The sequence below is a fragment of the Catharus ustulatus genome, chromosome 23 (genome assembly GCF_009819885.2).
Source record: "Catharus ustulatus isolate bCatUst1 chromosome 23, bCatUst1.pri.v2, whole genome shotgun sequence".
Lineage (NCBI taxonomy): Eukaryota > Metazoa > Chordata > Aves > Passeriformes > Turdidae > Catharus > Catharus ustulatus.
The window spans coordinates 2155855-2171450 of NC_046243.1; the positions used below are offsets into that span (position 1 = coordinate 2155855).

At 58.7% G+C, this 15596-nt stretch overlaps 1 protein-coding gene across 1 annotated transcript; it reads left to right on the forward strand.

The window, feature by feature from the left end:
* The first annotated feature begins 11165 nt into the window (after positions 1-11165).
* Positions 11166-12325, forward strand: EIF1 (eukaryotic translation initiation factor 1). The gene is made up of 4 exons (XM_033078869.1): positions 11166-11313; positions 11632-11795; positions 11887-11988; positions 12105-12325. The coding sequence occupies exons 1-4, from the start codon at positions 11283-11285 to the stop codon at positions 12147-12149; spliced, it is 342 nt and encodes a 113-aa protein (XP_032934760.1). The 5' UTR covers positions 11166-11282; the 3' UTR covers positions 12150-12325.
* Positions 12326-15596: the final 3271 nt, after the last annotated feature.

The following is a 15596-nucleotide window of genomic DNA, read 5'->3' on the forward strand; positions in this document are numbered from 1 at the left end:
CGGGGATACTGGGGTGTGCAGGGGATGCCCAGGTGCCCTGTGTGCAGCCCATCCCTGCCTGCATCCTGCCCTCGCTGTTCCCCGTGCCCCAGCAGTTCCTCAGCCCCCCCAGCCGGGCCGGCAGCTCCCGGTGCCGGTGCCGCAGAGCCGGGCCCGGGGTCGGAGCCGCCGTACGGGCGGGGCGGGTGCTGAGCCAGCAGAGGCGGGCGGGGAGGGGAGGAGAAGAGCGTGAGCAGGAGTGGAAGGTGTGCACTCGTGTGCTCGCCTGGCATGCCCCGCTCTGAGGCGCAGCCGAGGCTGCTCCGCACACTCAGGCTACGGGCAGAGCCCCTCTGGCACCAGGCACTGCCGGGGAACACAGACCTTGGCAGTGTGGGCTGTGCTATGCTCCAGCCCCGTGCCTGTGACCGACCCCAGGGGCACAGCCCAAGGGTGAGAGCCCGGCCGTGGCATGCGGGAGCTGTGCAGGGCTTCTTCCCCAGTGATACCCCTGGGGATGCCCCCAGCAGGCTCACCCCGAGCCCCTGGCCCCGAGATGCCACTGGGCACTGCTCCATCTCCATCTCCTGCTCCATCTCCAGCTCCTGCTCCTGCTCCAGCTGCACAGGCTCCCCTGAGATGAGTCGGACCCTGTCAGTCCTGTGCCATGGCCCTCAGTTTGATAGCCCCATGAGCCAAGACCCTTTGGAATGTCCCGGCCTGCAGCTGCCAGGAATATGTCCCCTGGCCCAGTGATGATGTCCCAGGGATGATGGCTGTGGAATTGCTCAGGCTGAGGGACACCAGGGCGACAGACCAGACCAGCAGTGCCCTGCATGGTGAGACCCCTCACAGAGCCAGGGAGGCACCTTTCTTCTGGCTCTGCTGAGACCCTGGGACAGGACACTGCTGGGATGCCAGGACAGGCAAGGCTGTGTCCCCTGGGGGACAGCAGGGTCTGGCTGTTCAGTCATCCCATGGGATGTCCAGGCTGGAGAACACAGCCCCCCAGACCTGCATGAGCCCAGTGTTGTGCACCCACCCAGCACCCAGACCGGGGTTCTCCCCTCCTCACCGCCCGCCTCGCTGCCCCCGCGGTCCCCGTGAGTCATGGGATGCATTCCTGGGGCAGGAGGGGACATGAGTGCTGCAGGGACAGGCCGGTGCGTCATCCCCTCGCTCCCATGCCCGCGGCCGGGGCGGCCCAGCTCCAAGCTGAAACTTGTCTGACAGTAATTACAGGGGAGATGAGGACTTCAGAGGATTCACATTCCTTTTTGGGCCACACCTGGGAAAGAACTTTCACCATCAACCAGTTCCTGAGAAATAACTTTCCACCTGCGTGGCCCAGCCACAGCCCTGCCCAGGGAGCCCAGTGGGACTGGGGGGCTCCTGCCAGGCTCATTCTGGCTTTGTCTTTCTGCAGAGAGCCCCAAAACCTGCCCTGCTGTCCCCAGAGCTCCGTCAGGTCAGGGTGCAGGTGCCTTCTTTCCCTGTGTGGGGTTGGTGCAGCTCAGTGCCCAGCCTGGCCAGGGTCTGACCACCCTTCCCTGGGGGATCAGAGCAGGTGGTTGTGGTGACTGGAAGCTGGGATTGGAGGGGGGGATTGCACCAGTGTCCCCAAGAGACTGGAGCCACATGAGTGGCCATTCAGACCCTTCAATTGGAGCCTTGTCAGACCCTTAACCTTTGCTTTGGCTGGAGACAACTCCCCAGTGACTCCCTGGGACCAGGACTTTGACCCAGGGCATTGCAAGGAAATGGGGGACACATGAGACTCACTGGGTGAGGGGCCACATCTGCTCAGGGCATTTCTGTCACCCCCAGCCAGCACACAACCTTCCCAAATTACCGACAGGGCTGGACCTGCTGGTCCCCTTGGACACATTCTGTTCATCCCAGATGCTTAACCAGTTGGGAAAGATCTCTCCCATTCCTGAGCCTCTCCCTGTCACCCTTGAACATGGAGAGACACAGGCAACCAGTTCCTGACCCAGCTTTGCCAGAGCCTTCTGCCTCGTCCTCCAGCTGCTGCTGTGTTTCCCACCCTGTGCTGGTGACCCCACTGTGGGATTGCTGGGAGGCTGAACTGTGGGATTGCTGGGAGGATGAACTGTGGGATTGCTGGGAGGATGAACTGTGGGGTTGCTGGGAGGATGAACTGTGGGATTGCTGGGAGGCTGAACTGTGGGGTTGCTGGGAGGCTGAACTGTGGGATTGCTGGGAGGATGAACTGTGGGGTTGCTGGGAGGCTGAACTGTGGGATTGCTGGGAGGATGAACTGCTGTGCTGCCAATGGCCCTGGCCCAGCTGTGCTGCAGCTGCACGGCATCAGCTCTGGCAGGGATGTGAGCCTTGACCACAGTGCAGGTCTGTGCCTTGTGCCACTCCGTGGCAGCACCAGGGACACGGGTGACCCCAGCCAGGCCAGGGTGGCAATGGTGCAGCACCAGCACTGCCAGCCAGGCAGCAGCTCCATGTCCTGGGCCTGAGTCGAGCTCCACACACGGGCTGTGAGTCCTGTGGCCAGGGCTGCCCCACATTCACACCGTGGCTCCGTGCCCGTGTCCCTGCTCCGTGTCCCTGGCACTGCTGACACTGGGGCGCTGGGACACCAGAGTGTGGGGGTTCAGAGCATTGTCTTTGCAGGGTCCCAGGGCTCTCAGCAAGGTGAAGAGGGGCCATTTCAACCTCCAGCACATCCCAGGAGCTGCTGGGAACAGCCAGCGTCAGCAGAGCACCAAGTCCAAAGTGTTTTGCAAGCAGAAGGGCGCGGGAGGTTTCCTTATTTGGCCGCCCTGGCTGGGGCACACCTGGCTGGGGCACACCTGGCTGGGGCACACCTGGCTGCGGGCACCGCCTGGCAGCGAGGGCGGCGGCGCTGACGCGAGATGGGAACGCGGGCAGGACCCGCCCCGCTAATCACAGCCCAGCGCTGGGCGTGGGGACAAGCCGCGGCAGGGACGCGGCCCTGGCAGCCAAAACAACGCCGGGGACACGCCCGCAGCTCAGCCCGGCACCTCCAGTCTGGGGGTCTCCTGCCATGGGGCTGCGTGCTGGGGGTGGCTGGGCAGCTCCTGTTCCCTGTCTGTGAGGTTGACAGGCTCACAAAGAGATTATGGAAGGCTGTGGTGGGGAGTTTTAATTCCTGCTCCTGGTTCGGGGGTGAAGGAAAAAAGAGAAATGCAACCAGTCTGCCCTGGAGCAGTGGGACAGCTGGGGAGCCAGGCAGTGCCCACTTCTGATCTCAATTCTTCAGGGTTTGATCACCCAGCCCAGCCTGGTGAGAACCTGCTGTAGGGTTGGAAGGTTCAGGGCCAATATTAGCCCTGGCCCCCATTAGCCCTGTGCCCCCAAAATCCACTTGACCTGCTATCCTTTCCTGCCCTGCACGAGTTCAGCCACTGTGGCTCTGCCTCTGGCAGTGCAGGACAGCCTGTGGCTCAGCACAGCAGAATCTGCAGCAGGCAGAGACGCTCCATCTTGACCTGGTTTTCCCAGGAAGCTCCATGCCAGGGGCTGAGTGCAGTGGCTGTGGGGAAGGCCACAAGCAGGGCAGCTGAGCAGTATTGTTACATGGAAATGCCTCTGCTTGGGGGTCCCTGACATCTCATAACCAAAGAAGGGGCTGTCACCGAGCAGTTTGACAGCTGCAGCCCCAAGGCAGGGCCTGCTGAGGTTTCCCTGTCCCCCTGGCACTTGCTGGTTACCAAGATAAGGTGAGCAGGCAGCTCTGGGATAAACACACTGCTCCTGAAACTTCGGGGTGCCAGGGCAGCCCCAGGAGTGTGAACAGACACTGGGCAGCTGCACAGCATGGCAGCAAACACGAGCTGTGGCTCTGAAAGACCTTGAGAACCCCAGGGGCTGATGTCCCCTCAAGTGTCCTCTGCACCTACAAGCTGTGCCCTTCCTGGATCAGCCTCTCCCAGTGCCCATCTGGGCTTTGGGAATGGGAACACTGGGACCCCAGAGCGTGGCCATCCCAGCCCCCCGCTCCCAGCTCCAACCCAACCTGGCAAGGGAATGCCACAGCCAAGTGTTTTGTAAGAGGCAAATCCCTGCAGTGCCAGCATCGTGCCGGGACGGGCAGCTGGGGCTGGGCTGGGGCTGGCAGGGTGCAGAGGGAGCGCTGGCCCGTGGCCAGTGTTTGGCCCTCGGGGAGTTGGTGTAGGCAGGGATGAGTGTGCCTGCCCGCGGGGCAGGGAAGGGGCCGGGCTGCGGCTGGAGCTGCGTGGGGATGTGCTCACACCCCGCACAGATTTTGCCTCGTTAGTGAAATACGAACTGGAGTGAGGCAGGTGCTGACCAAGGTGTTTGGCCTGACCTGCCCCTCTTTCTTCTCGAGTCAGCAGAATGGGGACAGCTCTGCCCTGTGCTCACCATTTCTGCTGCTGTTATCCCCAAAACCACCTGGCCCTTACCCCAGGTCAGCAAGAGGTGGATTCAGCCTGGTGTCCATCCCCTGTCCCACCGGGGCAGGATGAAATGCCTGAGCTGTCTGGCAGCCAGGCTGGAGCTGAGGGGCACAGGGCAGTGCACAGTGGGCACTGATTCTCCAGGGAGGGGAGGGGCTGCTCTTCCCATGGGCTGGGGCTGCTCCTCTCACGGGCCTCAGAGCCCCTGGGCATGGAGAGCTGCTCAGAAAGGTTTGTCCCCTCTGCCCTTGCTGTGCCAGGACAGGGCTGTGATCCCCCATTGTGCAGGGCTGTGATCCCCATTGTGCCAGGACAGGGCTGTGATCCCCCACTGTGCAGGGCTGTGATCCCCCATTGTGCCAGGACAGGGCTGTGATCCCCGTTGTGCCAGGACAGGGCTGTGATCCTCATTGTGCCAGGACAGGGCTGTGATCCCCGTTGTGCCAGGACAGGGCTGTGATCCCCATTGTGCCAGGACAGGGTTGTGATCCCCATCGTGCCAGGACAGGGCTGTGATCCCCATTGTGCCAGGACAGGGCTGTGATCCCCGTTGTGCCAGGACAGGGCTGTGATCCCCACTGTGCCAGGACAGGGCTGTGATCCCCACTGTGCCAGGACAGGGCTGTGATCCCCATCGTGCCAGGACAGGGCTGTGATCCCCATTGTGCCAGGACAGGGCTGTGATCCCCATTGTGCCAGGACAGGACTGTGATCCCCGTTGTGCCAGGACAGGGCTGTGATCTCCATTGTGCCAGGACAGGGCTGTGATCCCCACTGTGCCAGGACAGGGCTGTGATCCCCATTGTGCCAGGACAGGGCTGTGATCTCCACTGTGCCAGGACAGGGCTGTGATCCCCACTGTGCCAGGCAGCATTGGCAGCACAGGGCAGGTGTCAGGGCATCTGGGACAGGGTCTCACTGTGCTTCCCAGTGCATTTCTGGACATCTACCATGGCAGGAAAGGGCCCAGATGCACCCATCCTGTGTCCAAAGACATTGCCTGTGCTGGTGATGAACTGGCACACGGAGGAGCGGAGCTCAGAAGGGCCCTGCCTGGCACACAAGATTCCATCAAAGGTTCATCCCAGGGTCTCTCCATAGCCCAATTTCTCTCCCTGGCATGGAGCAGGGAATTGCCTCTAGAACAGAGAGGAGCTGTCTGGCTCAGGCAGAGTGGAAGGGCAAGATGAAGGCAGGGGGCTGCAGGGCAGGACAGCTGCATTGCCCTGCCCAGATGGATCAGAGAATCATGGAATCCCAGAAGGGTTTTAGTTGGAAGAGACCTTGAAGCTCACCCAGTTCCACTCCACACCTTCCACTAGATGAGGTTCTCTAAGCCCCATTCAACCTGGCCTTGAACATTTCCAGGGATGGGGCGGGGCATTGAGATTGGGTGGAGGATGCCTGGAGCTGTGCAGGGCAGCTGTGGGAGATGAGTTATGTCTCCATCTGGCCCCCATGCCCCAGTCTGCTCCGTGGCTGTGCTGACCAGCCCAGCCGTGCTGCAGTGAGGGAGCTGGGGGAGCTGAGCCTGGTACCTTTGCCCCTTTCTGCGTCCCATGGCCCAGGTGTGACAAACTGCAGCAAAGCAGGACTTGTCTGGCAGGAGCAGCTTCACTGGCATGTGCAAACAGGCTGTGTGGGGCAGAGCTGCCGTGCAGGGATGATCTGTGCTCCCAGCACAGCCGATGCCGAGCCTCTGAGTCAGCACCGCGCTGGTTGCGCCTGCTGCCGACAGCTCCTGAATCCATCGGGAGATGGAATGGAAATCCTATCGTGGCTGTGCCTGTCCCTGTCCCAGCTGCTCAAGCTGCCCTGGATGCCTGGTCTGGGCTCTTCCACTGTCATTAAGCAGAGGCCAGGACTTCCCAGGGCTTCCCAGGGCTTCCCGGGGCTCCCAGCAGTTCTGAGGTGTCTCTGAGAGCAGAGCCTCTGCCCTGAGCTGCTCCCACCCTCCCTGGTCTTTGTGATCCCTGCTGCCAGGTCAGGTTTGCTCCAGGCTGATGCCAAGGCCCCAGCTGAGAGCTGGGACTTTCGGACCCCAGTGACCCCCACAAGGTGGAGGTTTGTTCGATGGATGTTTATTCAATACATTCCCTGAGATGTGAGCACGGAGTGGTGTCTGCACAGGGCATCGACCTTGGCCAGGGGAATCCTCAAGGGTGGAGGAGAGAGCCCCTGGGAATGACCCAAGAACCGGCTGAGGCTGCAGGAAACCCATGGCCTCTCCAAGACCCTGGAGAACCATCCCTGAGAGAATTCCCCAGCACCATCTGGAGGGACTGAGTCGGTCCATCGCTCCTGCACAAGTGCCGGCAGCGAGCTGAGCCAGGTCCCGCCCGCTCACCTGCCCCAGGTCTGCTCCTCCTCACCTGCCCCAGATCTGCTCCTCCTCACCTGCCCCAGGTCTGCTCCTCCTCACCTGCTCCAGCAGCACGGGCGGGCTCAGCCTGTGCTTGGAGCTCTCCTGGCACCTCGCGGAGAGCAGCGGAGTCACAGGAGGGAGGCACGGAGGCTGGGAGCCCTGCCGGGGGAAGCAGTGCGAGGCAGAGTGAATAAACACCCTCAAACGCAGTGATTGTAACACACCCGGGTTGAGAGGAATCAGGATGAGCCCACGGCCGGCCCTGGCTGCCCTGCAGCGTGTGGGACCCTCTGGATGTGTGTCACACCATGTCCAGTGCCTCCGTGCCGAGTGTCACACCATGTCCAGTGCCTCCGTGCCGAGTGTCCCACAGCTGGCACCACAGCCAGCATCCCCCAAGCCCCGACTGGGCGGGCAGCAGCGAGTTCGTGCAACGGGGTCTGCAAATTTGGGATGTGAATGCCAGGAAGAGTTAAGGAAAGAGAACGTAGGAGTTGATCAAGGAATCCCTGCACTGCCTGTGGCCCCGTGACAGCCGGGCTCACCCTGCTGCTCTTTCCAGGAGCAGGTTAATCACCAGGGCTGACGCCTGTCAGTGCTACCCGCACTGATTAATGGGATCAAATATCCATCAAACATCCAGCTCATCCTGAATCCCTGTGCAGTCACACGGAGGCTCCAGGAAGGATGTTGGAGCAGAAAAGCTGGCTTCTAGGAATGTCCCAGCCCGGAGGGCATTGCCGAGCTGCGGGAGAAGCAGTAAAGCCGAATGCCAGGATGATTCCTTCCATTCTGCTGCGCTTCCCAGGTGGGCTGGGGGTGGCACCAAGACCCCCCCAGCTCAGAGCACGGGGTGAAACGGCCTTGCAGGACCCAACAGGGACAGTGACAAGCACAGGCTGCTCACCCACCAAGAGCCCCAGGGTCGCTGCTGCAGGACCCCCACACATTCTTGAGCTGCATCACTCTGGGTCTCCGGGTCTGTCTGCACACACAGGGATACAAGGGAGGGGCAGCGCTGCTGGGCAGACCCTGTCCTCACCACCAGTTTGTCGCTGGTGCCACTTGCTGCCAAGGAGCACAGTGGTCCCCAGGAGCACCCCCAGATGAGGCTGATGCCTTCCAGCGAGCAGAGACAGCACGGGTGTCACAGGACACAGCGGGTCTGCACTCCCCCTGCTCCTCCTGCCGCCCTGAACAGCCTCTGCCAGCTCTGCACAGCCCGGGACAGGCTGCATTGCCTGCCAGGCGCTGGTGCGAGAGCTCGGAGCTCCTGCCGAGCTGCTCCTGCATTGCCACCTCGTGGGGAGCCGGGAGCGGCACCTCCTGGGGCAGGACAGGTCGGGACCAGCGCCCCAAGACAGGCAGAGGGGAGGAGGATGCAGGGGCTCAGCCACAAAGCCACTGCAGGTGCCAGCTCTGAATCCTGCTCACAGCAAAAATTGGATGTTAACACTTCCCTGACAGCTCCCAGCCCTCACCAGTGATGGGTTAAACTCTGGTGTCTGACAGACACTCGCCTCTTCTGGTGTTGGACCAAAGGCTTTGGGGGCCCAGTGGTGAGGATACATCCAGGATGTGTCGTGTGGACGGTGCAAATCAGAAATGACAGTGACAATCAACAAATCAACTCTCTGGGATATCCTGGCTCTGCAGCAGGGCCTGTGTGCCCAGAGCTGACATCAGACTGAAGGTACCAACGGCTCTGCTCGAGTGTTTGGTGTTGAACATGAAGAGCAGCCCTTTGGCTGCAGTGAGGGCTTGGAAATGCCTCCAGCAGAAAGATGGAGTGCAAACCTCTAATTGCTTCTCCTGTCTGGCTACTCCACCGTGCGGCTGCTAGAGACGGCTCCTTCTCTGGGAGAGGAGGAAAATCTGATCAGAAAAAGAGGAGAGAGAAGAACCATCTGCTTGTTCATGGTGGTCATGGAGCAAATTCATATTCTGATGATAATTTCAGCCAGTTCTCCAGCTGATCTGTCACAAACAGAAGAGACAGATGCTTCAGAAACACCAGAGAGACACAAATACAGCAACGCAAACAACTCCCTGTGCCCGGTACAAGAGAAATCATTTGCCTTTATCTTAAATAAAACCCCCAGGAATGATGCAACATCCGACCCATGTGGTGCTGCCAGAGCCGCAGATGGCAGCACACCCAGCTGCCAATAACCTGTCAAACCCACGTCGTGCTTCAGAGATGGCTCTGAAGCAGGGCAGGAACACCTACACAGGGAGCTGGGGCTGCAGGGGATCCAAAGGGAGCTGAGGAGCTCCAGATACTCCAGGATCCTCAGCCCAGCAGGCCCAGGCCTCCCCAGGGCGATGCTCCTGCTCCATGGGCAGCTCCTGGAGGAAAGCTCATGCTCTGTCTAGATCTGTGTGGCTTTTGACCCCATTAATTGTCAGAGATTTACTGTTCCTCCTATCTGGAGTCTCAGGGTATTTTTAGCAGCTGTACCACGTCTCTGAGCAGGATGTGATGTTCCTGTGCCAGCAGCCCCATGCTGGCTGAGCCACAGCAGGGAGATACCCACCACTTTGGGGGTTTATCCACAGCAGCACTGGGAAAGCCATGGAATGTCTGTGTTTAGCTGTCCTAACACTGCAAGCCAGGCTCCAGACCCTAAATTAGGACTCAGGTACAGGGTTAAACCTGAGATCACCAGTACCCACTGACCCTGGTTCAGGCCTGAGCTGACTACCAAGAGCACCTTTGTCTCTTGTTACAAAAGGACAGGGACTGCCCCTTCCCAAGCACCACGACTGGATTTACTGGGATGTGCTGACCCAGCCAGGCATTTGGGACCCCCAGGAGCAAGGATGGGATGGGCCAGCGCTCAGGACAGACAGCAAAAGGAACTGAGCTCACCCTGCACAGGCTGAGCTTTGCCGAGGCCTGCCAAACTGAGCTGAGATGCAGTAAGTGCCAGGGGATTCATTTCACTCATTTAAAGAAAAGCCTTCCTTTCCTGTCACATTCTGGTGACACCTTCAGCGCTTCTCTTCGGCAGCAGAGCCCCAGGCCCACACAGAACTGCGTGTCCCCTGAGCATCTCCCTGCCAGCAGCACCCTCCTCTCTGTCACACTGCTCCCTGCGTGCTGCAGGTGCCACCGTGGGGACAGCCCAGTGACAAACCCACATCCATAGGTGAGCTCAGAGCTCTCCCAGGCTGCAGCTCCATCAGGAGTGCACCCAAGATCGCTCCGTGCCCGCAGTGCTGCAGCTGCAGGGTGGTGACCAGGCTGTGCCACCCTGGGCCGGGCACAGCAGTGTCACCCCAGGCTGGGGCACGGCATCGCTGTGGGTTCCTGACACCGGGAGAGAAGCACTGGACAGGACCCAGGGCCAGAAAAACACCTGGAGTGCCCACGGGAGCCCCAGACGGCTCCGCTCAGCCCTGGGCTGGATGGATGTGATGGACTCAGAGATGGGAATGGGAGAACTGCTTTGGGCTGCTGTGCTGGATGGATGTGATGGATTCAGAGATGGGAATGGACAAACTGCTTTGGGCTGTGGTGCTGGATGGATGTGATGGATTCAGAGATGGGAATGGACAAACTGCTTTGGGCTGTGGTGCTGGATGGATGTGATGGATTCAGAGTCGGGAATGGGCAAACTGCTTTGGGCTGCTGTGCTGGGTGGATGTGATGGACTCAGAGCTGGGAATGGGAAAAATGCTTTGGGCTGCCTCCAGCTCCTGCAGCCATCTGGGGGGTGATGGTCACCACGGCTGGACAATGTGAGGGGCTGGCAGGAAAGGGGATCAGTGTTTGAGGGTCCCAAGGGGACAATGGAGGGCCCCAAGAAGATTTTAGGAAAGTGGAGGACGAGTGGAGAGGTTTTGGGACTCCTGAGGAGGTTTGGGGGTCCCAGAGAGGTCTGGGGGACATAACGAAACTGTTGCACGGAGGGTTGGAAGGGATTTGGAGCCCCCGTGAGGGTTTCGGGCCGTACCGTGTTCTTTGGAGAGGAGTCCCAAGGGGACATGGAGGTGTTTGAGTGGTCCCGGGGAGTATTGTGTGGTTCATGGGGGTATTTTGCGTGTCTCGGGAAGGAGGGTGGGTGTCTCAGGGGGATTTTGGGGGTTCCGGGAGGATTTTGGGGCTCTGGGGAGGTTTCGGGGGCGGCGGAGGAGACCCCGAGGGGGAACGGGGGGCCTGAGGGTCCCGGGGGTCCCGGCCCCGGCCGGCCCCGCACTGCGCACGCGCCGCCCCGCGCGCCGCCGGGCCCCCCTTCCGCGCATGCGCCCCACTCCCCCCGCGCCAGCCGGGGCGCGGCCGCGTTCGCCCGATACGTCCTGACGCCCCCGCGCGCCGACCAATCATCGCCCTCGTTCGCCGTGCGTGATGACGTCACGACGGGCCGGTATATAAGCGGTCGGCGGCAGTCCCGCCCCCCTGACAGCGCCTCGAGCCGCCGCCGCGAGAGCATCCTCCGCCCAGAGCCGCTCCCGCCGCCAGAGCCGCCCCCGTCGCCGCCGCCGCCGCCTCCGCCGAGGGAAGGGAAGCGTATCGTATGTCCGCTATCCAGAACCTCCAGCCCTTCGGTGAGGCCCTTTGTGCGCTGGGGCCGGGGGAGCGCGCGGGCCCCGCCCTGGCCCCGCCCCGTGGCGCAGTTGCTATTCCGGGCCCGGTTGCGTCAGCCGCGGGGGGGTGGGGGCGGGACCCAACCCTGACGGGCAGGCGCGGCAGCCAATGGCGCGGGGGCAGGGCAGGGGTGCGCGCGTGACCGGCGGGCGCGCGGGGGCGGGGCCGCGCTGTGATGGGCGGGCACAGCGACCAATGGGATGTGCCTTACGCGTGATGGGTGGGCGCGGCGGCCAATGGGGCGGCCGTGGGGCGGGGCCTGACGATGCTCCCCGCAGACCCCTTTGCGGATGCAAGTAAGGGTGATGACCTGCTCCCGGCCGGCACTGAGGACTACATCCATATAAGGATCCAGCAGCGCAACGGCAGGAAGACCCTCACCACAGTCCAGGGCATCGCGGATGACTACGATAAAAAGAAACTGGTGAAGGCCTTCAAGAAGGTGGGGCTTTGGGGCTCGGGGGGTGGGCAGCAGCCACGCCCGGCAGGGATGTTTGTGTGGTGCTAAGGGAGTTTTTGTGTCTTTGCTGCAGAAATTTGCCTGCAATGGTACTGTAATTGAGCACCCCGAGTATGGAGAAGTGATTCAGTTGCAGGGTGACCAGCGCAAGAACATCTGCCAGTTCCTCGTGGAGGTAGGACACCTTCAGCCTAAAATAAACACCAGTTTGTTAAATGCACACAGCTTTGGGCAGCATTTGGATGTGCAGAGGCATCACTCCATGCTATGAATGCGTTTTCTGTCTTGCAGATTGGACTGGCTAAAGACGACCAGCTGAAAGTCCACGGGTTTTAAGTGCCTGTGGGCCACTGGAGCTTTATGCAAGAAGATATCCTTACCATGAAATTCCCACCTGTCCCTTGTCATAAGTTTAAAACCAGCCGGTTTGTGTAATGTAACAATCTTGGGTCCACTGTTGAGTCTGGACTGTTGTAATTGGTGATGTAATAAACTGACACGAGCCCATGCTATCTCGTCTGGCTGTCCCTCATTTCCCAGAGGTAACGTGGGCGGTGGCACCATCCAGCCTGAAGCCAAAAGCTCCAGCTGTTCCCAGCAAAGCCCAGGGACTCGACCTGTCCTGATGGCTCCTCGGTCCAGCTGTGCTTCCATCCTGACAGAGGGGAGTCGTGTCCTGCCTGGTGTGAGGCCCTGCACCATGGCACCAGACACGGCACCGTCCCTCTGGGCAGTGCTGGCTCCTGGAGGCACAGGGATTTGGGGAAGCCTGGCTTGATGGAGTGACAGAAGAGTGACCTGGAGGCCGATGGCTGCAGTTCAGCTGCCTGTACCTGCGAGCCTGAGCTGTGCCAGAGCTGTCCCATGGGTTAAACTTGTGACAAGGGCTCGATGTTGGACTAACAAGGAGCATCCATCTGTAGCTGGAGCTGCAGAGCCTTGCAGTAGCACTGCTGCCTCACACCCTGTGCAGTAACATGGCTTTGGTTTCATTTCTAATGTTTTATTGTAATGTATTTAAAGTTATTTAAATAAAACCGGTTTCCAAAAGCCCGTGTGTGGTGGGTTCCATCACTCCCAGGGGTCAAAGCACTTTCTCCTCTTTGCCAGCAGTGGTCCAGCCTCGGTGCTCAGGGCCTGGTGGGATTCCCTGCCCTGGGGGCTCTCTGGGAGCCTGGGGTTTGTCCCCCACTCTGCCCACTGCAGGAAGAGGAAGTTCCCTTTGCTGTCTCTGCTGCTCCTGCCGGGAGCTGAGGGAAAGCCGAGGAGTGGGTGGATGCTGAGTCATTGCCTGCCCGGGCTCCATGGCCCTCGAACCTCCTGTGCTCGCTGCATTCCTGTGAGTCCCGTGGGCAGGGTCAGCTCCTCTGCTTCCCAAAAACTGCTCTGGGGAGGAGGGAGAGGCGCTGCCACCCGGGTCAGGCCCTGCCAGGGGTCAGAGGCTGAGTGCTCTCTTTATTTTCTGAGCTCAACAAGAATGAAATCTCGGTTAAATGCACTGTTTGAGGGCAGCAATGGTTCTGGAGGCTGGCACAAGAGCAGTGTGAAATGCCTAAGAGTGCACAGGGAATCCCTGGGTTTCCATCCCATTGCCCCCAGCCCACCTGGCCAGCAGCAGGGAGGGCTGGGGTGTCCTGGGAGGCTGCTCCCACCGTGGTCACCTGCTCGTGCTCCTGGCAGGTCCCCAGAGCAGGTGCCAGCTCTTCATCCACTGCCACCCTGAGCGCCATCTCTGCCGTGCTGCTCAGGAGCACTGAGTTCACTGCCACCTTCCTGGGAGACTTTGCTCTTGGAAACCAAATTGCTGCAATTACACAAAGGAGCTGTGAGTGCAACAAGGAGGCAGTGACCTCCAGCCCTGCCTGTTCCTCAGAGTGACCTCCAGCTCTGCCTGTAGCTCAGAGTGACCTCCAGCCCTGCCTGCACCTCAGTGACCTCCAGCCCTGCCTGCACCTCAGTGACCTCCAGCCCTACCTGTACCTCAGGAAGCAGGTCCTGGCAGACAAGTGACCAGCCCTGAACATTGAGAACAGCCAAGGCCAGCATTCACACCAACATGCACACATTCAGGTGTGCATTTGTGCCCACAGCCTGGCACAACCCAATCTCTGCTCTGCTGCTGCTGCACCAAGAATTCCCATGCCCCTCGTGCATCGCTCCATGTCCAGTCCAGATTTCTTCCCACTGGACTTGCCAAGCTACCCACGGATTTGGCCACTGCCAGGACAGCCAGCCCCAGCCAGGTAAGGGTCAAGGATGCTTGGTCCATCCTCCAGCTCAGCCTTTGTCCACCTGGAAAAGGGTGCAGCCCTGGTAACAAACCTGCGTCAAGGTGATGCCAAGCCCATGGCCCTGGAGGGAGCAGCCACCGTGTCCCCATCACCCTGACGGCTCATTTGGTTCAGATTGAGTCATTAAAAGCCAGAAATTGGAAAACAATTTGTTTGTTCCTTGTGCAGCGTGCTCTGTGGAGCGAGCAATCGATGGCTGTGGTGTGCTGGGTGGTGCGGCCTTCCGGCCATCCAAAGCCCATTTGTTTTGGGGGTGTTTGAGGAGCACAGGGGGACAAGGGACAGTGACGTGCCCCAGCTCAGGATGTTGTTCACAGGGTTTGTTGAAGGAGGGAGACAAATGGTCTCTACACACACACACACTGATGGGGGATCAATACAGGCAGCAGGAACCATCAATATCCAGCAGGGGTGGGTGGTGACAGGCAGGATCTTCAGGGGGCTCTGAAGTGGGGCCCATTCCTTCCACAGCACCCCAAAGCTGCTCAGGGTGCAGGCAGAGATCCAGAGCTGCAGAATGAGCTGCTGCAGGGCTGTGTCCTGGTGAGGTGCCCCACACACACTGACAGACACAGCCCCCAACCCCAGGGCACAGCGCCCTTGGGAGCCCTGGCACAGCACATGCTATAAACATGTACACACAACTGGGTGTCAGGGCTGGGTACATCCGTGTGTGTGTGGACACAGACACACAGACACATGTAAGAATACATGTATGTGCACACACATACTTCTGAATACACATATATATGTGTGTGTGTGTTTAGACAGGTATATGCATATATAATGCTATTTATAAATGTAGATAGGTATGTATGTATATGTATATATGTACAAATGTGTGCACATTTAGATATATGTGTACAAATATACACACACTAAATATAAATATAAATATAAATATAAATATAAATATAAATATAAATATAAATATAAATATAAATATAAATATAAATATAAATATAAAAATATATGTAGAATCTCGGAGTCATTTAGGTTAGGGAAGACCTCTGAAAATCATGGAGTCCAATGTGTGTATATATATATATATAGATACAGATATGTGTGTGTATATGTATATATATATAGATATACATTTATATACATATATGTATACATACATTTATAAATGTATATATGTATACATGTATGTACATATAAACACATATGTGTATATTTATGTAAGCATGCATATATATGTATACATATATCTGTGTTTCTATATATACATGTATATATCCACCCATGTATGTGCATATATGTGTGGATACATATAGAGAGATATGTCATGGTATTCCTTATGCCTCCATCACTCCATGATGTACAATTACCTCATGTAGTCATCCATATAAACACACACATGTGCACACGTGTGTGCATGCCTATAGCTGTGAGTCTGTGTACATATGGATACCTGGGTGTATTTGCATAGATGCATAAGCTGTGTCATCTATTAGAAAAGTTCACCTTATATATATATATCTGTTATATA